This window comes from Canis lupus, chromosome 16 (genome assembly GCF_048164855.1).
Source record: "Canis lupus baileyi chromosome 16, mCanLup2.hap1, whole genome shotgun sequence".
Lineage (NCBI taxonomy): Eukaryota > Metazoa > Chordata > Mammalia > Carnivora > Canidae > Canis > Canis lupus.
In genome coordinates, this window is record NC_132853.1 from 41580029 (window position 1) to 41601795 (window position 21767).

Here is a 21767-nt window from a genome sequence, read left to right on the forward strand (position 1 = left end):
CTCCCGGTGCATGGAGCCTGCTTCTCCCTCTGCCTGTGTCTCTGCCTCTCTCTCTCTCTCTGTGACTATCATAAATAAATAAAATTAAAAAAAAAAAAAATAAAAAAAAAAAATAAAAAGAATTCATCTTTTATCTACAGAACTTCGATTATTTGATATGCCACAGGTTGGGGGAAACCGATAGCTAAAATTTTATAAGAGGAAATGAAAACAATGCAGTTGCCTGGAAACAACGTATTTTTTACAATGATGACATCTGCCCCCCCCATTTTGAAGAACCTAAAAGGGGGTCCCTTGGTCTAAGTGATTTCTTCTCTTTTTTCTTTGTTTTCAGACACAGTCCCGGTGATCATCACACGAACACCAGAAGGTTGCATATAGAATGTGGTTCTTAGCTCTGCAAAGAAAAAGGCCTTGGAAACTTGCTTTTTATTGATTTTATTTCTCCAAGAGTTTTCTTACTAAGTGACTTAATCTTGCACAGTTAACTTGATGTAATCTTAAGAAAATATATGAAATACGCTTTAGAAAAAAATTACACATGCTCTAACCAGCCATCTCATTTGGCAATCATTTTCCAGAGCGTTTGTCCTTTCGGGATGGGGAGGTGGGGTTCTTTTTACAATGTGAATGATTAAATCTATACACAAGAGCTCCAAACTCTTCCTGACCTCTGTGCAACACCAGCTGGTGTTGGGAAACAGAGCACTGAGGCGGGCGGGGGTCTCTCTCCAAGGCTCTGGTCACCCCAGGCTATTTGGCCATCTTTCCTGGAGTGTCACCCCAGAAGATCTGGGCGGTCCATGTACATAAACTTAGCAGCTCCTCCTGTCATAACAGCAAGTGTGGAACACATTGGAAGGGCTCAGATGCATCCCACAGAGAAAGAGAGATTTTTTTTTTTTTTTTTTTTGTCCTCCTTTGCAGAGAGAGTCCCTTGAAAACACAGGATACTTCCACTCCAGGGTTCCACATTTCTAGGCGCTCATTCACTGGGCTTAGTATGATCTCTTCATCCTTGGAACACAGGGGACACTTTCCAGCCCTCAGCTCAATAATGTGAGCATCTGGATAGGTTTTCAATCCTAAAACTGTGGATTTAAAGGAACAGCTGGTCCATTGCTCAGGGGCGCGGCTCAGCAGACCCAGCTATATCCCCGAAGTGACTTCGAAAAGAAGAGGTCCGTTCTCAGCCACCCAGTCAAGCCAGTGTGAATGGGTCCATATAGGGACCCTGGCTGTTTTTCCCACAGTCTTCCTCCAGCCAGGGTTATAAACTTGCCCACTCAGCCAACAACTTTGGAAGATAAGGACTGGGTTTCTGATTGGCAGCAGCTGAGGACCTTCCATCCTCAATCCTCCTCATACTAGTTCTCCCTGGGGTCTTGGGACAACTGAAGGCTCCCCAGAGCCTCAGATACAGAGCCGAGAAAGGAAGGGTGATCCAGGGGTGTGGGGGTTCTAGTCATCTCCTTCCTTTGGAGCACTTGCTTCCACAGGTCACTAGCTGGTCCCAAGAGTCCTCTCCCAAAAGGCCAGGTGGTGTCTAGACCTGGAGGGGGGCTGGCTGGTGTGGGAGGAAGGTGGTAGCAGGATGGGTGGGTGGCAGCCGAGAGACCCCAAGCAGCAGTATGCCTGGAGCTGTTCCCCAGATTCACTTGGGTCCAGTCTGGCTGCTGTATGATGCTATGAGAGCTACGGGAAGCAGACGCCTTGGGGAAGAGACTGCTAAGACAGAGCAAAGCTGGATAGAACTTTCTGGGAAACTTCATGGCTCCCAGAGATGCCAGACTGCTTTGTGTTGAAGAGTCATTGAGAGATGTGGAGAGGCTGCTCTGGGGGGGTAGGGATGGGAGAAGGTAAAGGCGGGATTGGGGTGAGGATTGGGATGAGGGGAGCTGGGTACGGGTCTCAGTCAGTCTTTCTTTCTCCATGGAGAATCTCACTCTGAACTTGGGGAGGCAGCAGAGTCCCCATCCTCGGGGTCCTGTCCACTGGGGGAGATAGGTTGACCCCCTTTCACGCGCTTCCACTTCATCCTTCGGTTCTGAAACCACACTTTGACCTGATGGAGGAATCAGAGGAACCCGGTCACTTCAACTGCCTCTCCATATATATATATATATATATATTTTTTTTTTTTTTAAGATTTTGTTTATTTATTCATGAGAGAGAGAGAGAGGCAGAGACACAGGCAGAGGGAGAAACAGGCTCCATGTAGGGAGCGTGATGTGGGATTTGATCCCAGGACTCCAGGATCATGCCCTGGGCCAAAGGCAGGTGCTAAACGACTGAGCCACCCAGGCAGTCCCTACCTCCCCATACTGATGCTCAAGACAGCAGGTTGCAGTTCCAGGGGGCCCAGCTTGAACCCCTGCTTGTGCTGCCTTGCTTCTCTAAAGGCACCGGGCATTGAGACAGAAGGGAGGACACATCAATCTGCCCAGAGGCCTGTCTTGAGTCTCCTTGTCTTTGCGTCTGAAAGCCTGACAGTTTGGTGGCAGGGTCTAAAAGTCACTGGGCCTTTGGCCCCTCTCGCTTTCACATGCCCCATTTCTCCTGTGCCAACACCTCCTCCCTCTAGCTTCTAGAACCCAGGGGTCTGGGAGCAGAGAATCACCAGCCTCATCCTTAGGCACATTTAAAACGCTCTTGGCAGTTTAGATAGCTCTGGTCTGTGTATTTTCTCATCTGAGCTTCAGCATTACTTGCAGGGTGGGGTCATGACCCTGTTTTACAGATGGAGACCCAGAGAGGTTAGGAGACAGTCCCAGAGGTCACAGGGCTAGGAAGTGGTAGAGGCAGGATCTGAATCTTAGTTTTGTAGACTGAGTACTCTGGCAGAGTCCCTCATCAATTGAAAGCTATCAAATATTATTATTTTAAGATTTTATTTATTCATGAGAGATACAGAGAGAGGCAGAGACACAGGCAGAGGAAGAAGCAGGCTCCATGCAGGGAGCCTGATGTGAGGCTCCATCAATCCCAGGTCTCTAGGATCAGGCCCTGGGCTGAAGGCGGTGTTAAACCACTGAGCCACCCGGGCTGCCCTTAAGTTTTATTTTTAAAGCAATCTTGGGATTTCTGGGTGGCGCAGTGGTTTGGCGCCTGCCTTTGGCCCAGGGCATGATCCTGGAGACCCGGGATCGAATCCCACATCGGGCTCCTGGTGCATGGAGCCTGCTTCTCCCTCTGCCTATGTCTCTACCTCTCTCTCTCTGTGATTATCATAATTAAAAAAAAATAAATAAAGCAATCTCTACACCCAACGTGGAGCTTGAAGTCATGACCCCAAGATCAAGAGTTGCCTGCTCCACTGACTGAGGTAGCCAGGCACCCCTTTGAATCTGCCTTTTAAACGAGGGCCTAGGTGATTCCACTGTACACCCAAGTTTGAGAGTAACCAGATTAGAGGTTCCAACCCTGGCTGCAGGTGAGAAGCACCTAGGGGACCTTTGAAAAATTCTGATGCCCAGACTCCATCCCAGACCAATGAAAACAATCCGTCGGGGTGGAGCCCAGACATCATTGTTATTAAACTCCCCACTGCGTGATTCTCAGGTAGAGCCACAGTGGAGAACCACTGCACTGGGCAGAGGGAGAAGACAGAAGAGAAGGTTCAGGGAAGGGAAGGGACTGAGAGAGCAGAGGAAAGGAAGGATGGCCAGAAGAGGAGGCCCCCGTGGGCCGCACCTGCCGCTCGGAGAGGTCCAGGTTCACAGCGATCTCGTATCTCCGGAGCCGGGTCAGGTAGTTATGGTGGGCGAACTCGGCCTCCAGCTCCCGCAGCTGCTCCTTGGTGAAGGCGGTCCTCTCCTTGCGAGCCTTGCTGCCGCCCTCAGGCTTCCCCCGGCTCTCCTGGTTGTCTGGGGAGAAAACATCCCAAACAGGAAGATGTGAGCGGCAGACATTCCCTCTTTTTTTGTCCTTAAGAGTCAGGGCAGCCTTTCCTTGTCTCTCTAGTTTTTTAAAAGGATATTGAGAAGGAACCCACCCTGTCCCTTGATCATTCTTTCTGGCGCTTTAACCCCTATGAACGGGGAGTCTTCTGGCTCCCAACCTCAGGTGCATCCACCCCCCTCCCAAACTTTTCTTATCCCCAAAGCATGAGAATCTGCTCTTGGTTGTTTAATGATTTCTATGATCCAGCCCTGCTCCCCCAGTTTGATATTAATAGTGGCTATAAACATATGGGGCAAGAGGTTCTAAAACAGAGGCTCTCTGTCCTCAGTGACATCACCATTACCTGAGAACTGTCAGAAATGCATAGCTTAGGGCCCCATCCCAGACCTAGGGAATCAGAAACTCTGGGGGTGGGGCCCCAGCTATGGATTTTACCAAGCCTTCAAGGTGATTGTGACTTATAGTCAAGTTTACAAACCACTGCTCTTAAGGCCTCACTTCTCAGAGGGTGCCGAGGCCCCAGCAGCAGGGCCAGGAAGTTGGTCAGACTTGCAGGATCTTGGGCCCTACCCATGACCTGCTGAATCAGAATCACATTTTAGCCAGATCCCCAGGGGAGCTGTGTGCACATGTAAGCTGAGAAGTGCTGCCTTAAGCTTCTTTCCCCTTTTGATACCGGGAGGGGCCAAGTCTGGAAAGTTCTGGGCTTGAGTTAGACACAGCAGGGGCTCAATCATAACTGCTAACAGGGGTGCAGGGAGCAAGCACCTTACATGTATCAGCCACTTAATCCTTCCAATAACTCAGCCAGGGGAGTTCTTGTATCAGCCTCACTGTAGAGACCAGAAAACTAAACAGAGACTTTTAAAGCAAGTTGTTCAAGTTCCTCCAGTTCATCCAGCCGGTGACTGGCGGAGGCAGAAAGCAAACCCAAAGCAGTGTGACTCACATATGTTTCAAGTAAAATCCACGGTGGGTTTACAAACTGTAGAGTGCCGTGCCAATGACAGAGACTGTGCTGTTTCCTGAGCAAGAGCAAGTTGAGAGGCGGCTCTGCCTCCACTTCAGGGGTGGGGTCGGGGTGGGGAGGGACGCCGGAAGGAGACCAAGACACCCACACAATTAACAATGCGCGCCACGTGTCCGGGGAATGGCTACAGGAACCGCTTTTCCTGCAGGGCTCTAAAATTTGGAAGCCTTTCGTTTCATTGTCCTTTTACAGGCCTGGGGCCGGGTGGCTCAGAGTTAGGCGATTTACTGAGAGCGGTGTGCCCATCCTCTGTCCCCTTAACGACCCCATCCCAGCCTGTGTGTGTCTCTCTCCAGGGGAGTCTCTGTTGTCTCGGGCTGGCCCCGGGATGGGGGGCGCTGGGGCTTTTAGACGGAGTGGGGGAGGACAGGGAGGACGCTCCCACTCCCCCCAACCCACCCCCAAGCAGCCACAGGGCGGAGCGGGTGGGGAGGTGGGGACCCCTCGTCAGCCCGCAGGATCCCTTCTCCGCAGTTGCTTCTCTTTGCTTTTCACTCAGTCCCCCTGGCTTTCAGTTTTCGGGCCCTGGGTCCCCGCGCCCCTCCGCCCGGGAGCCGGGGAGAGAGGCCGGAGTGGCGGCTCCAGGCGCGGGGAAGGGCGCACGGAAAAAAAACGATCGGGGCTCCCCGGGGGGACCCGAGAAGGCGCAGAGGCGCTGTCACCCGGGGGCTCCCCGATGCCGGGCTGCCGGGTCGGGGTCTGCCGCCCGAAAGGGCGCGCGGGGCGGGGGCAGGAAGGGGGCGCCCCGTTGCCGTGCGGCTGGCTGGGAGAAGGCCGGACCAGACCCCCCCACCCCCCAAAGCGGGAGCCGGAGCGTGGGCTGCAGGGAAGGACGCGCAGCCCCGGGCCGGGGATCCCCAGGAGTGCGCGGCCTTGGCCGCCGCGGGCCGGGGAGGGAGGCCAGCCTTCCGGGAGCACATCGCGGCCGGCGGAGATCCGGTTCGTGCCCCAGGGCTCAGGGTGCTTCCTGGCTGATCCCTCTCACGACCCAGGGAGGGTAAAACCAAGACGCGCGCCCAGGTGTGAGGCCGCGATCTCCTGCTGCGGACCTTTGAGTAAGTCACTTAACCTCTCTGGGCTTCAGTGGCCCCATCAAAAAATTGGGGAAAATAAAGCACCTGCCTCCCGGGATTATTGGGAAGACTGGACCAGCTTTTAGGTGTGGAAAATGCTTTTAAAACTTTGAAGTTCTTGACAAATAAAAAGCATTCTTCCAATTCTTCGACTCCGGGAAATGTCATCTGAGGGACTGGGATAGATAGTAACAGCTGTGGTGTCTTGAAGGCACCTATGTACTCAGAGGCATTTAATCCTTTCCACAAAGCACTCCTAGGAGGAGGTACCATTATTGTCCTCTTTAGCATCGTCTTGTGGATTTGTGTGATAGTTTGATTAATAGGGCTCTCTTTCTCCCCCCAGAGATAAAACTTTTCTCACTTGCTACTGTACCTGGCACAGTACTTGCTAAATGTTTGCTAAATCCTACTTAGCGTAAGAGGAGGAAGCAGCCTCAGAGAGGTCCAGGAACTTGCCTGATGTGCCCAGCAGTTTGGGATGGTGGTGGTGCAGAACTGAGATTGGGACCCAGATTCATCTGGCTAGAGGTGTGGTGGTCAGTGCTGGCCTTGGGGTTCTCCATCTGCATCTGCAGGCTCAGGGCCGAGGGCTGACCCAGCACATGGTAGCTCTGCCTGTCTCCACACCCAGGGCTCCTGGGGGCCCTGTCTTGGATTGATGCCCACACCCACATTCCCCTACTCCCAGACCTGCTTAGGTGCACACGAATGCCTATAAAATCCCAGAAAAGAGCAGTCCCCCAAAAGTCCTGCACATTACCCACAGGATAGTTTGATCCCAACAGAGTACACCTCTGTTGGCGTGCCTCCCTCCTATTCCGGGACTCGGTTTCCCTATGTGTAGGAGCAGGAGACTGGCTGGGTCTTCCTTCCCCCCCCACCTGGGGGAGCTGGTGTCAGAGTCCTTTCCCAGTATGCAGCCCTGACATCCTCTTCTCCTCTCCCTACTCTCTCTTCTGTTAAGAACTCCTGGTCTTGAACCTGAGGCCTCTCCAGTTGCAGGTTCTTGTCTGGGCCTCTAGTTCTTCAGTCAGATCTGGGGTCTTGCTGTGTGCTCTGTCCCCAGGCCCTCCTCAGCCTTCCCTAGGTCCTCGACTCAAAGGTCAGGGCTATGCCAGAGCGTTTCTGTCTCCCTCTGATGTACAAAGCTGAGTGGTGGAATTGTGTCTGAGGAGTGCTTGGAGAATCTGGGCCCTAGCAGTCTCCAAGGACGTCTCTGACTTTGGGCAAGTGTCTCGAGTTCTTTGAACTTCAATTTCCTCCTCTGCTGCATGCAGAGGAGGAAAACAAGAATAGCTGCATGCACTGTGATCAGAAGGCTGCAGAGAGGTCAAATGCCATGGGTAATGTGTCTTAACCCCGAGCACAGTGCCTGGAGCACCATACGGAGAGGTTCTCCTGGAGATGGAATTGCAGAGGTTGATTGACGATGGTTAGAGACGATGCCTGCCAAGGTACCTCATCTCCGGAGCTGTGTGAAAGGGGTGTCTTTTCAATGTCTGGCCTTTTAACTGTTCTCCCTTCTCTACTACTCTGCATCTCTGCTCTGATCTGTGCGCCTGGCCACTCTTATGTCAGCCTTCCAGCGGGGGCATGATTCCAGGCACAGTAACTGGCATTGACCAGAGAGAGTCACATCTCAGCCGTCCTGGTCCTGCTTCTCTTTCAGGGGCAGGGGTGCCTCTTCCAGAACTGCAGAGGGAGGATGCTGGTGCTCAGTGGGCTGCCCCCCGGGGCTCAGGAGGAGCAGCCCCGCCCTGCCTCAGCCCCTGCACGACCCCTGACCCTCGGAGCCAGAGCCAGCCAGCAGGGCTGGGATGGAACTGTCGTGCCCAGAGAAATGCAAACAGGATGTATGTGTGATTGCGGTTTCCACTGTGAGCTTTTACACCATCCAAGGTAAATTATTTCATAAATAGCTGTCAGTTTTGGCAGGCCTTCCTCAAGTTAGCAGACAGCTTTATCAGAGCTACAAGGAAGTTCAGACAGACGCTGGGGAACACGCCTTTTTGGAGGCCTGTATCCTTACTCCCTAATTGTCACAGCCGTCTTACATAAATTTCTATCCAAGACCAGATAGAAAGCCACATGCTGTACATTCAAATAACACTTCCCAGATGACAATGGATCTCTTTTCCCCAGAGATAAACGTCTTTAGGGGTTTCATATATTACAGAATCATAGAATAGTAATGCTGGAAGGGGCTTAGAACTGATCTCTGGTCACCTTTCCACTTTACAGGGGAGCCCAGAGTAGGTGAGAGAGGGCCTCAAGACAGCACTGGACTGCAAACCCAGATTGCCATGACGGGAGGCTATTCCCACATCTTAGGCTTTTTCCTGTTGTGTCCTCTAAAGTGTACTGTAGGGTGTTAAGGTACACATCAGCCCATTCAACAGAGGAGGAAATGAAGACCCAGAGATGAAAAGGCTTCCTGGAATTCCCTGGGACCAGTCTGGGGCTACAGCTATTATGTCACACTACCCTGGGGTTGGGGGTGAGCATAGAGGCTGTGCTCACCTGAGGGGTGTGTCCATGTGTGCGTCCAGGGCGGGGAAGTGGAGGGGATACCTGGGGGATAATGTTAGCAGGTGAGACCTTGGCAAACCCTCTGAAAACTGTGTCTGTGGCTTCCTAGATTGTCACGGTGCCAGCCTTTTGCATCCTTCTTAGTTCTGATACTTTCAACTTCAGGAGGAGTCAAAGTCCTTCAAAATAGACAGGACCCAGATGGAACCAGCCCAAGACCAGTTTGGGCGTTTGCACCTAGGACCTCCCTGGCTTCCTTTCTCACTGGGCCCTTTCCCTGTCTGCTAGATGCCCGAAGAGCACTGGGAGGGCTCCCAGCCTCTTTGAGGAACCCAGCAGTGGGGCTGGGGAATTCAAAGTATGTTTTCTGGGAGAGAAGCAGATTCTTCTGGAATGGAAATGGCTGGTGCTACAGTAGTCTTTGCTGAGGTCCCCTGTGGGGTGGAGCAGTGAGGCCCTGCAGTATGGAGGGAGAAGGGAATGGATGGGCAATTAAATGGGGTGTGAGGGAGCTTGGAAGAGGGGAGCAGAAAGGTGAAGGTGGAGGGAGGCAGGGAAATGAAGGTGGGGAGCCACAGTGAGCCTCTGAAATGGGCTAGGGGGAGGCATAGGCAGCTCTGGGCTTTGTTTGTGTTTATATGTTCCAGATGTAGCCCTCAGCTGTCACCAAAGGAAGTGTGGGCCGCAGGACCAGCCCCCACTGCTCACACTGTTCCTCCACCACTGTGTTCAAGGAAAACAGGGAAAACATGAAATAGAAAAGGCTGGGATTGGGGGTGGCGGGTGGGGGGGTGGGAGAGGAATCCTGGCCAGAGGCCAGGGAAGCCCAGCTCAGTGAACAGAAAGGTTGGGGGGGGGGGCACGGGGGGGAGGGAGGGGGAGCATGGAAAGGGGCTGCCTCCCAGAGCCCACAGGGGCCTCAAGTCCTGCCCTCAAAATGAAAGAGCTGCTCTGCCTCTGGGATCATCCCCACTTCCCTGGGCCCAGATGCCCTGACTTACTCAAAAGAGGAAAGGTGAGTCGGGTGGGACTCCTAAGCCCCTAGCCTGGCAGGGCAGCAAGCAGGGCTGAGGCTGCCTCCCCACTGACATTCTTACAGCCCAAGGGCTCTCTGGACCCTTAGGTCTTAGATGCTGGTCAGAATGTTACTGCTTTGGTGGATACTGACTTTCTGCAAAACTTTCAGACTGTATCTGGATGGGGCCTGAGCGGGTTCAGACACAAGTTTTGTGCTGATCCCTCTGAGTCAGACAGTGGTCAAGGCCCCAGTCTTTGCCTGACAGTGAGGGGCAGGAGCCCTAAGCAGGAGGCAGGAAGAATGTGGAGTTCCTGTCTCTCCGTCCACGCTGGTCACTCTGGCTCCCTAAGACTTCTTCCTCACTGGGGGCTCTGGGGTTGGAATTGGAATGAGAGGGGCTCCAGTGGCCGGCCAGCCGTGTGCCCTACAAACCACACCCTGACCGGCAATGCCCCGACCCCAGACCAGTGAGCCTGCAGAGACAGGCAGGCCCAGCTGGTGGCAGGCTTCAAAGGCTCCCTCTGACCTCGGGTCACTGTCTTGCCACATTTTGAGCACAGGCCACCTGGGATGCAGCCAGGATCAGGCAAGACTTTGAAGAGAGGAGTGCTCATGTGTGGGTTTGGGAACAATGGATTGAGGGGCTGGCTGTGTCTTTACGTCTATGATCTCATCTTGTCCCATAGCAACTCCTGTGAGGTAGACATCGTGATCTGCATTTTTCAGAGACGGGGACTCTGAAGGGGAGAACTCTCTGAGCTCACACAGCCTGGGAAGCTGTGGATCTGGGACTTGGTCCAGATCTGCCCAGTTGGTGCACTTAACAGTTGCCCCTGAACCCTGCCCCCCTCTCACCTCACTAGGCTGCAGCCCAGCAAGGATGGTGGGCATGGATATGAGATCACCGAGCACAGTACTCAGGGTCACTCTGGTTACCCAAGTGACACTGAAGTTGTCCATTTATTTAATGATCATCTCCTTTCCTTCTTCCTTTGTCAAACAGCCCACTTCTTTAGATACATTCCTATAGTGGGCTTTCTCTGTGTGTATAAGATAAGAATGCAGGGATCTGTTTGTAGCCAGAAACAATGCTCTGTGTGGGAAAGCCCTAGTGGCTGAAGGGACCCAGAGCCAGGAAAGCTCTGAGGTCATGCACTCCTCTGAGATGCTTTCACTAAAGGAGTGTTTGACTGGAGCATTGATACCACCTCTAGAACCTTGTCCTTGTCCCTAGAACTCTTGTTTATGGGCTGAATTGCCTCCCCCATTAACATGTTGAAGTCTTAACCCCAGTGTCTCAGAATGTGACTGTATTGGAGATAGTATCTTCAAAGAGATGATTGAGTTAAAACGCAGCCCTGATCCAATCTGACTGGTATCTTTATAAGAAGAGGAGATTAGGACACATAAGGAGACACTAGGGATGCCCACACACAGAGGAAAGACCAAGTGAGGATATGGCAAGAAGAGGACAAGCCAAAGAAAGAAGCTTCCAGAGAAACAAAACCTGCTGTCATCTTGATCTTTGACTTCTAGTTTCTAGAACTATGAGGAAATAAATATCTACTGTTTAAGCCACCTAGTCTATGGTATTTTGTTATGGTAACCTCGGTGGATTAAGACACTCTCCTATCCCCCCCCGCCACCCCCCGCTGCCAAATCTTCATAGCCAGTGCTCACCACTAAGGAGAAGGAGTGAGTCCAGGAGGGGTGCTTGGCAAGGCTGATGCTTGTCCACAGGAAACCTCTCTGCAAATTAGAAAAATGTGCCCTTTCCTCTAGACCGGAAAAACAGCCACGTGTCCCTATGACAGCTGGGCCCTCTGGCTGCCCGGCCATAGCAGCCCCTCTAACTGTCCTGCCATGGTGGGTCCACCTCATTGCTCAGCCACAGCAGCCATGGTGGCCCTGGTACTTGGGAGCTGACCTCAGTACCCCGTGGGGGATCATGTAGTCAGCCCAGCCTGCATATGTGACTGTTTATGTGTTTATGTGTTTATGTGACCCCAGCACTAGCCCTGACCTGGGCTGGTTTTATGATTGAAATCGGGCTGTCTGCACACTCTCATGAGTGAGACTATAAAAGTCCTGATGCATTTTACAGAAGTACATCATACATGGTGGGAACCCTCAGGCCAGGTAGTGGAGCCCCTCTCAGAAAGAAGGGGAGAAGATAAATGAATGAATGCCAGGCTGTAATGGAGGCTATTCATTAGACATTGAATGAGCTCCTCTGGGGGAGCTCTGGTGGCTCAGCAGTTTAGCGCCACCTTCAGCCCAGGGCGTGATCCTGGAGACCCAGGATCAAGTCCCACTTCAGGCTCCTTGCATGGAGTCTGCTTCTCCCTCTGCCTGTGTCTCTGCCTCTCTCTCTCTCTCTCTCTGTGTGTCTCTCATGAATAAATAAATAAAATCTTAAAAAAAAAAAAAAAGAATGAGCTCCTCCTAGGGTAAATGTTCCATTAAGTGTGATGGAGATTGCAGAGTGAATCAGAGACCATTCTGGCCCTCCAGACACTTCAGTTTTCAGGAGAAAGGCAGCCATATGCTGTAACTCTGGATGAAAGGCAACTGGGTTTGATGTGGAGATGGAGGCACAAATAAGGCATGATCTGTGTGTCAGGAGAGGGAGGATCCTTGGATACTCACCAAACTAGAAACAGAAGGAAATTATCCCAACCTAATAAGGGCCATATATGGGCAGCCTGGGGGGCTCAGCAGTTTAGCGCCACCTTCAGCCCAGGATCAGGCCCTGGAGACCCGGGATCGAGTCTCACGTCACGGAGCCTGCTTCTCCCTCTGCCTCTGTCTCTCTCTCTCTGTGTCTTTCATGAATAAATAAATAAAATATTTTTTTAAAAAATAAAGGCCATATATGAAAATCCCACAGCCAGCATCGTACTCAATGATGAAAAACTGAAAGCTTTTCCTCTAAGACCAGGAACAAGCAAAGATGCTCACTGTTGCTACTTCTATTCAACATAATACTGTAGGTCCTAGCCAGAGCAATCAGGTGAAAAAAACACAAAATAAAATAAATAAAAGGTGTCTAAATCAGAAACAAAGAAGTAAAATAATCTCTGTTTGCAAATGACATGATCTTGTACATGGAAACCCCTAAAGATTCCACAAAAAAACTTTTGGAGCTTATGAATGAATTCACCAAAGTTGCAGGATACAACCTCAACACACAAAGACCAGCGTGTTTCTATCCATGAATAATGAACAATCTGAAAGGGAAATTAAGGAAACAATTTACATTGAAAACAACATCAAAAAGAAAAAAAACACACTTAGGAATAGTTTATCTAAGGAGGTAAAAGATTTGTACACTAAAAACTACAAAACAGGGCTCAGTGGGTTAAGCATCTGCCTTTAGCTTGGGTCATGATCTCAGGGTCCTGGGATCGAGCCCTGTGTTAGACTCCCTGCTCAGTAGGAACCCTGCTTCTCCCTCTCCAAGTGCCTCTTCCCCCACTCATGTTCTCTCTCTCTTCTCAAATAAATAAATAAAATCTTAAAAAAAACCCCTACAAGACATTTTGAAAGAAATGAAAGAAGACACAAAGAAATGAAAAAATATCCTATGTTTATAGATCAAAAGACTTAATATTGTTGAAATGTCCTTACTGTTCAAAGTGATCTACAGATTCAGTGCAATTTCTATCAGAATCCCAACAGCGTTTTTTGCAAAAACAGAAAAAAATCATCCTAAAATTCATATGGAATCTCAAAGGATTCTGAGCAGCCAAAACAATCTTGAGGAAGAGAAACAAAGATGGAGGTCTCACACTTTCTAGCTTAAAACATATTACAAAGCTACAATAATCACAACAGTATGGTATTGGCATAAAGTGAGACATATAGAACAATGAAACAGAATACTTATGAAGTAAACCTTCATATATATGGTCAAATGATCTTCAACAAAGGTGCTGAAGCTACACATTGGGGAAAGGACAACCTTCAACAAATGATGTGGGGAAAACTGGATATCTACATGCAATACAATGAAGTTGGACCCTCATGTTACAGCATATAAAAAGTTAACTCAAAATAGTTTAAAGAGGCACCTAGGGGGCTTAGCTGGTTAAACATCTGACTAGATTTCAGCTCAGGCCATGATCTCAGGGTTGTGAGATCAAGCCCTGAGTTGGTCTATGAGCTGAATGTGGAGGCTGCTAATCCTGTCTCTCCCTCTGCTTCTCCTCCCAGCACACACATTCTGTCTCTAGAATAAAATAGTTTAAAGACCTAAACATAAGATCTAAAACTATAGGGCAGCCCAGGTGGATCAGCGGTTTAGGACCGCCTTCAACCCAGGGTGTGATCTTGGAGACCCGGGATCGAGTCCCACGTCAGGCTCCCTGAGTGGAGCCTGCTTCTCCCTCTGCCTGTGTCTGTATTTCTCTCTCTCTCTCTCTCTCTGTGCCTCTCATGAATAAATAAATAAAGTCTTTAAAAAATATGTAAAACTATAAAACTCCTAGAAGAAAACATGGGGAAAAAAATCTTCATGACATGAATGCCTGGGTGGTTCAGTGGTTGAGCATCTGCCTTCAACTCAGGGTGTGATCCTGGGTCCAGGGGTTGAGTCCCACACCAGGCTCCCTGTGGGGAGCCTGCTTCTCTCTCTGCCTATGTCTCTGCCTCTTTCTGTGTCTCTCATGAATAAATAAAATCTTAAAAATAAAAAAAAGCTTCATGACATTAAGTTTAGCAATGATTTCATGAATATAACACTAGAAGCACAGGCAACAAAAGCAAAAACAGAGAAATGGGGCTACATCAAACTTAAAGACATCTGTGCAGCAAAGGGACCAATTAGCAGAATGCAAAGGCAACCCACAAAGTGGGAGAAAATATTTGCAAGCTACACACTAATAAGGGATTAATATCCAGAATATATAAGAACTCCTACAAGTTAACAACAAAAGTCAAACAATCCAACTAAAAAGTGGGCAAGGACTTGAATAGACATTTCTCCAAAGAAAATCTACAACTGGCCAACAAGCATATGCAAAGATGCTCAACATCACCAAACATTAGGGAAATGCAAATCAAAACATGGTATCATTTCATGTCTGTTCGGAAGGGTAGCATCAAAGAAACAACCCCCCCCCAAAAAAAAAAAACACCAGAAAAGAACACGTATTGGTGAGGGTGTAGAGAAACTTCATATTAAAAGGCAAAGTAAGATGGGTTGCCTTTGACCTAAAGCTACTTTGTGTTCTGTTTAGATTTATTCCTCATCCGATATAATGATACAGTCACATATTAACCCTGTTCCCCTGGTCACCACCCCTGTGAAGCTTGAGGAAGACTGGCAACCTAACCTAAAAGTCTAACTTTTAGAAACAGAAAGTAGAACACTATTTGTCAGGCCTGGGCAGAGGGAAAAAGGTGAGTTATTTTCCAATGGGTAGGGTTTCAGTTTTATAAGATGAAAAAGATCTAGAGACTTGTTCTGGGGCAATGTGCATATCATTAACAGTACTGTACAGTCCACTTAGAAGTGATCATGATTTCAGGCACCCAGCTGGCTCAGTCGGAGGAGCATGTGACTCTTGATCTCGGGGTCATGAGTTCAAGCCCCGTGTGGGGTATAGAGATTACTTAAATAAATAAAACTTAAAAAAATATATTTTATTTATTTATTTATTTGAGAGAGAGAGCACAGAGGGAGATGAGAGGAAGAAGCAGACTCCCCATTGAGCAGCGAGCCAGATGCGGGGCTCAGTTCTAGGACCCTGAGATCATGACCTGAGCCAAAGGCAGAAGCTTAACTGTCTGAGCCACCCAGGCACCTCTAAATAAAACTTTTTAAAAATATTTTTTAAAACCCGATCATGATGGTAAATTTTGTTATGTCTTTTTTATCATAATTTTTATTTATTTATTTACTTTTCTCAAAGATTTTATTTTTAAGTAATTACTACACCCAATGTGGGGCTCAAACTCAACCCCTAGATCAAGAGTGGCATGCTCCACCGACTGAGCCAGCGAGATGCCCCTGGTCATAATTTTTAAAAAAGGAGATTTCAAATATAAGATGTCCCAGGATAAGAAATCTCAGAAGAAGAAGAAGAAAAAAAAAGAAATCTCAGAAGAGCTCCTTTATGACATTAGGAGATATTTATTTAGAAGATCAGCACAGGTTCTAGTGGCTACTGAGACTTGAAACTTCCTCACTACAGCTTTCACTGACATGATGCTACGTACACGTAGAGCCATTAATTTTAAAAAAAAAAGAGGAGAGATTCTTGGAGGGGGCAGCTTGTGAAAATAAGGACTTCAACAGGCAGGAGAGTGGGGGGAGGGAAGGAAGCCTGAAGCAAGGGAAAGTGCTTTGGCAAATGGGGTTGGGTGAAGAAAAAGGGTGTGTGTTTGCAAAAGGCTAGCGGAACTGGTGTGGCGGGGCAGGGGTGGAGGTGGGAAGGGTGGCCTGCAGGCGAACAGGTGGGAGAAAGGGGCTGATCTGTGGAGGGTTTATAAACCTCAGGAGAAACTGGGGGTGCGTGTGGTTGCACAAGGGCAGGTGGGGATCATGTTTTGCAGGGGAGAAATCAGTGAAGGCTCAGCCCTGGGGGGCACGTGTGTTGGAGGCGAAAGAGACAGGACAAAGCGAGTCTGAGGAAGGGAAAAACGTGAGAGCACCAGCGAGCAGGGCTGAGCCCCAGCACGGGGGGCTTTCCCAGGGGGGCGATCGGATTCACCTACAGCCAGGCAGATCACGCGCGACCTTCCCTTGAACCCCACCAGGAAATCACCGCGAAATCTCTCATTCCCATAAATTAAAGACAACCACGGTAGCAAGACAGATCGACAGGTTGGGGGCAAACAGCAGTGGCCTCGCAGCTGTCCCAGCCAGCAGGGGTCTTTAACACCCATGGGCCCCGGGGCTGGGAGTGTTTGCGGTAAGATAACATCACACTGGTCTCCTAAATCAGCTCTGTGCCGTGGACCAACAGAAGGTCTCTGAGCGGGAGCCAGGGACCCCCACTTTCCTATTCATTTATTTGAGCAAATCAGCTCCACTTCTAGCGGGAATGACAGGGGAGCTGCTGGGGCTGGCAGAAGGAGAGGGGGGAAGAGAGAACTTTCCTCTCTGAAACAAACTTCTAGTAACTTTCTGTTACTGGAGCCTCCTCGGACAACCACTATGGGACCCTTTTGCCAGGCACATCTCACCCTCCAACCTCTCCAGAAGATCTCTGGGCTCCAAGTTCCTACCCGATGACAAATAACTGGATTTTTAGGACCAATGATAACTGCAAGAAGTTATACTCCAGATTCAGGAATTCCTGAGTCAATGGATTTGAAATATTCAGTTCCACCGACCACTCCCCTTCCCCTGGTTGGTTCTGGAAATATCGTTCTAATAACATTCACAGTTGCCATTTATTGAGCTCATATGCCAGGCACAGTGCTAATTTCATGGATCACTGCATTTAATCTTCACAGTGACTCTGTATGGAAGGTGCTTTTGTTATGATCCCATTTTGCAACTGGGAAAATGAAGGCTCCAGGAAATTGAGAAGTTTTCTTTTTTTTTTTTAAAGAAGTTTTCTAAAGTTACCCAGCCCACAGTCGTGGTGCCGACATGCCAACCTGTTGGCCTGCCCGTGAAGAACTATGAAAAACACCTTTCTGATCGATGGCTGGTTAACATTCAGAGACAGCTGAGCAAGGGCCCAGGTGAGAAATGGGACACACTCACGCTGGGCACAAAATGCAAGTGGTGTCAAAGTCCTCAGTCACCAAAAGAAGTAACATTGTAACGCATTGCTTTAAAAAATCAAAATTGATGCCAAAAATTCTGTGATGAACAAGATAGCAAAATGTTACGTAGAGAATCTAAGCGTGACTCGACTGATGGAGTGGGTTGTTTTTTTTGTTTTTTTTTTTTCCCATGGGTTTGTTTCTTGTGAGCTGGACTCCAGATTCCTAGAGTTGGTTGTAGGCCTTCTCTACTTTTATTTTTCTTCCAGCTTTTACCCAGCTCATCTTTCCTGCCTCCTCCCCCTCCAGTTAAATTACAAGGGAAGACTCAAGCATCTAGCTGGGACACAGAGATTCCCATGCTAGATGGGGAGTAGGTCTGGAATCCCAGAGAATGAATGAAACTCAGCTTGCCCTGCCCTGCCTGTCTGCTGCCATTACTGCTTCTTGAGGGGGCCCGGGAGGGGAGTGGAGCCCAGGGCTGCTCCTGGATAAGAATACCCCACACCCCCCACACCCCCACACCCCCGCCCCCACTGGTGGCTGACCCTATGAAGAGTTGCAGGACATTCAGTGCAGGGTGTTCCTGTGCTCTTGGGATGGCCAGCTGCTTGGCACTGGGGCTCACTCCCTAATGCAGCGCCACAGGCCACTGACCCAAAGGAAAGATGGCACATGTGGGTCTTGCTGGAACAGAATGATTTTGCCTAAGCCCAGCCCTTTGCCTGTGCCTTCTAGTGCCTTGGCTCCCAGCTCCCTTGGAAGTGGCTGGATGCTGCAGAAGGGGATTTGGGCAGAGGTGGAGGAGCAAGGGGGCAGGCGCCACGGTGGGGAGAGCTCTTCAATTAGGCGCAGAGCCAAGTCACTGAGAGCGAGGAGAAGCAGAAAGTGCCCCATCTCCCCACGTCTCCAGCCAAGGCTAGGAATACTTGAGGATTTCATCAGCTGGGGACTTAAAGGGCCCTCCTATCAGGCAGCCAAGAAGGCTGTGGCCATCCACTGTAAGCACCTTTAAGCATGGAGACCAAACATTTCAAAATGAGGATTATGCTTGAAATCTGCTGAAAGGTGGGGGATTTGGGATCTGACGTCCAGGGTTTGAGCTCCATTCCAAGATTAACCAACTGTCCTGATTTGCTCCAGGGCTGAGGGGTTTCCTGGGACGCTGGACTTTCAGTGCTAAACTCAGAAAAGTCCTGGGCAAATCCCGATGAGCAGGGCACTACCTCGACCCCATCCTAGCAGTGTCCTCAAAACTCTCTGCCTCTCCTTTTCCATGCATATAGGACAGAGATACTGGTAAGACCTGCGGTATTTACTTTGCACACCGGTGGGACCTAAAAAAGCTAATGTGTGTTTCCTGCAGCACTGTGAACCTCCCAGATCATAGTACTTCCACTGCCACACAGGCATCCGCGGGCCTCTCCTCCCTCTCAGCCTGAGCCCCCTGGGAGAGAGGCCTCCATATACATCTCCTCATCGCCCTCCCCCCTCCACGGCGGGGGGGGGGGGCCTTGGCCAGTGCTTGGCAAAAAGAAGATGCTCAGGAAATCTGTGCTACGTTGAAAAGCAAATCAGAGTGTTCTCATTGGTTGCTTGGCACTCTCATTTCCTGCCTGCCTCTGGTTAGCCCTGTGAGAAAAGTCCTCTCTAGGTGCAGAAAGACAGACAGGCTGCTCTGGAGGTAGCTGTCAGGAGGACACAGTGGGCCAAGGGGACAGCAGGAATGGACGCTGCCTTGTTCTGGGCAAGGAGGGGACAAGGAACCAGATAGAAGGTGAATAGGTAGAGAGAAGAAGTCATGGGGAGGTGAGGAAATGAGAAGTCACCACCGCAGGGAGGAGATGGACATAGCTAAGATCTTTTTTTTTTTTTAAGATTTTATTTATTTATTTATTTATTTATTTATTTATTTATTTGAGACACATTGAGAGAGAGAGAGAGAGAGAGAGAGAGAGAGAGTCAGAGACAAAGGCAGAGAGAGAAGCAGGCTCCATGCAGGGAACCTGACATGGGACACGATCCCGGGTCTCCAGGATCAGGCCCTAGGCTAAAGGCAGCACTAAACCGCTGAGCCACCCGGGCTGCCCCATAGCTAGGATCCTAATGAGCAGGCTGGCTCCATCCTCTTGGGCTCCAACACGGAGCGGGGCTCCACCTGCTTTCTGAGGTGCAGTGCTAGTCCTTGGCTGCCAGCCTCCCTGACTTTGCCAAGGCTGGTGATCCCTCAGGAGGACCCCTCAGGGGATGCCTCCCCTGGGGGTCGCCCAGACTTTAGCACGCTGAGCTGCCCTCTTGGCCCAGGCATGGGCACAGTGATACCTCGTGGGCAATCTGCCCCAAATCTCCACACTCCATCTCCTCCTTGCCCCTTGCCTCTCCCATCCCAGCCCTAGGCCTGCTTCTCAGCCTCTAGGCTCCTGGAGACAGAGGGTCCCAGCCTTGGTCCTAGTGCTCCAAGCTCCCATCTCAGCTCACTCTCCTGTGAGCAAACCCTTTGGCTCTGGGACCATTTGCAGCCTGCCAGGGCAGGGTGGGGAGAAACATGACCCAGAGGCCGCCCAGATTCAGGAAAGCTCCTCTCTAGTCCTTGCCGGCCTGCACCGAGGCTCCATCACACATGTCCTCTCAATCTCTGTGGATCTTATTTCATTCACTTGCTGGCATAACCTGTCTGGGGTCCGGGAGTTCTGGGAGGCACAGATGCAACCAGAGAATCCTAGAACTCTGAATAGAAGAAACCCCAAAGGTAGCTCCTGCCTTTGAGCCTTTGAGTAGATTAGATAATGTTTGCAATTCAGGATTAGGGCAGCTAGGCTCAGAGAGGGCAAGCAACCTAACCAAGGAATGCTCAGCTGCTCCTCAGCCACATACCTGAACTCTCCTTTTTCCGTCTGGATGACTTCTTCTCCATCTCACTGGGAGTGCTCCCGAGGACCTCGTAGTCCTCGCCCGGGCCTCCCGTGGTGTCCACCAGGCCTGGGCTGCTGGCCCCCATGCCCCTGGAGCCTCCAGCTGGGCCCGGGTTGAGCCTGCGCCGGGCCTCTGAGACAGGGAAGTTCCAGTCGGGGGGCTGTGGGAAAGCGGGGTGCTGCTCAGTGAAGATGCGCTCCTCCCGGGGAAGGCTGTGTGGGGTGGCTGCCAGGCAGGAGGCCGAGAAGTCGGGGTATGCTGCTGTCGCTGTCGCCGGGAAGTCTGGTTTCTGGTGGAAGGAGAACGGTGTTGGCGGGTAATGGGGCAGCCCTGAGGCCCCACTGCCTTCAGAGTGGGGGTTTCGAAGGCAGCCCCAGCCTGGGGCTGGGGGGTGGGGGCTCCTCATGCAGCTGCTGGCCACAGGATCCATCTGCCGTCTGCCGCTGAGCCTCCGTCTTTTCAAAGTTTTGATTCTTACACTTTTTATATTCAAAATTTTAAAAATGCAAAAAAAAAAAAAAAAAGAAAAGATAAATAAATAAGAGGGGAAGATGTTCAGTAGAAAATTCACCCCAGGAACCAAAACAAAAACCAAAACTAAAGTCTCTCCTTGGAGTATGCACACATGTGGCCAGCTACACGTATGTGTGTGCACACACCTATGTCAGACTTTACTCCTGGCTTCCTGCCCCCCCGACACACCAGCCTGCCTATTGGGGTCCCCTGTACATGTATTTGTCTCCGATGACACTAAACATTTTCACTGTTGTAGCCCAGATGCACCAGCTGATGAGTGCTTGCCCTGGAGCCCGCAGCAAATGCCTGCAGAGGGCTGGACTGGGGCTGTGAGACACACTTTTAAATCCTGTGGTGGGGAGAGAGTGACAAATTTCTGAAGTGAAACGTGAGAGAGGAGAGGGAGGGGTTAACCAGCACACACACGATCCCCTCCAACCAAAACCCGAGCAGGCAACTATTAATCATCAGAAACCTTATATGCACATCTAATGGGATTTGCAGATGGAGACTTTTAAAGAAACATTGTCTGTATTTCTTTTTTTAATTTTAAGGAGAGAGAGAGAGTGCAGCACACACACACGCACACCACTTCTTTAATGGGCCTCCTGTACGCTATGAAGTTATTTTATTGCACTGTTAACAAAATTCCCCAAGTCTTGGATTTGGAAAAAGCCTTAAGTCAGATCCAGAATCCATCAAGTGCCAAATTCCAGGGAGTGAAGCGGGGAATAAGTGCAAGAGACAAGTTTGCTGATTGCATTTGATTTAAAGGCCCTTCTACTGCTGCTTGCAAAAAGGAAGGTGGATTAAAAGAAATCTTTTTTTGCAAGTCTCAGCGGCCCACTAGGGTCTGCAGCATAAAGAAAGACACACTCCAGAAAAAAATTATTTCTCTCTGCCCAAAGTGACATTCTCACTTTCTCAGTAACTTAAAAAAACAATCAGATTCTTCCTTCCGTTCTTTAACCCCGACTTACATGCCAATTAGCCACACTCTTCTCTAGGGGGCTTTCAGGTCATTTTTCTCCACGGCAAAGGGAAGGCTCTTAGAGAAAGC

At 50.0% G+C, this 21767-nt stretch overlaps 1 protein-coding gene across 2 annotated transcripts; it reads right to left on the reverse strand.

Moving 5' to 3' along the window:
- Positions 1-422: 422 nt before the first annotated feature.
- MEOX1 (mesenchyme homeobox 1) lies at positions 423-21706 on the reverse strand. Of its 2 annotated transcripts, XM_072780757.1 has the most exons (4): positions 21688-21706; positions 20153-20670; positions 3694-3866; positions 423-2065 (listed from the first exon to the last, which is right to left on the reverse strand). In XM_072780757.1, the coding sequence occupies exons 2-4, from the start codon at positions 20619-20621 to the stop codon at positions 1943-1945; spliced, it is 765 nt and encodes a 254-aa protein (XP_072636858.1). In that variant the 5' UTR covers positions 20622-20670; positions 21688-21706; the 3' UTR covers positions 423-1942. The 2 variants fall into 2 exon arrangements, with proteins under 2 accessions (XP_072636858.1, XP_072636859.1); XM_072780758.1 differs by lacking the exons at positions 3694-3866; positions 21688-21706 and having other exon boundaries at positions 20153-21067.
- Between the last annotated feature and the right edge of the window lie 61 nt (positions 21707-21767).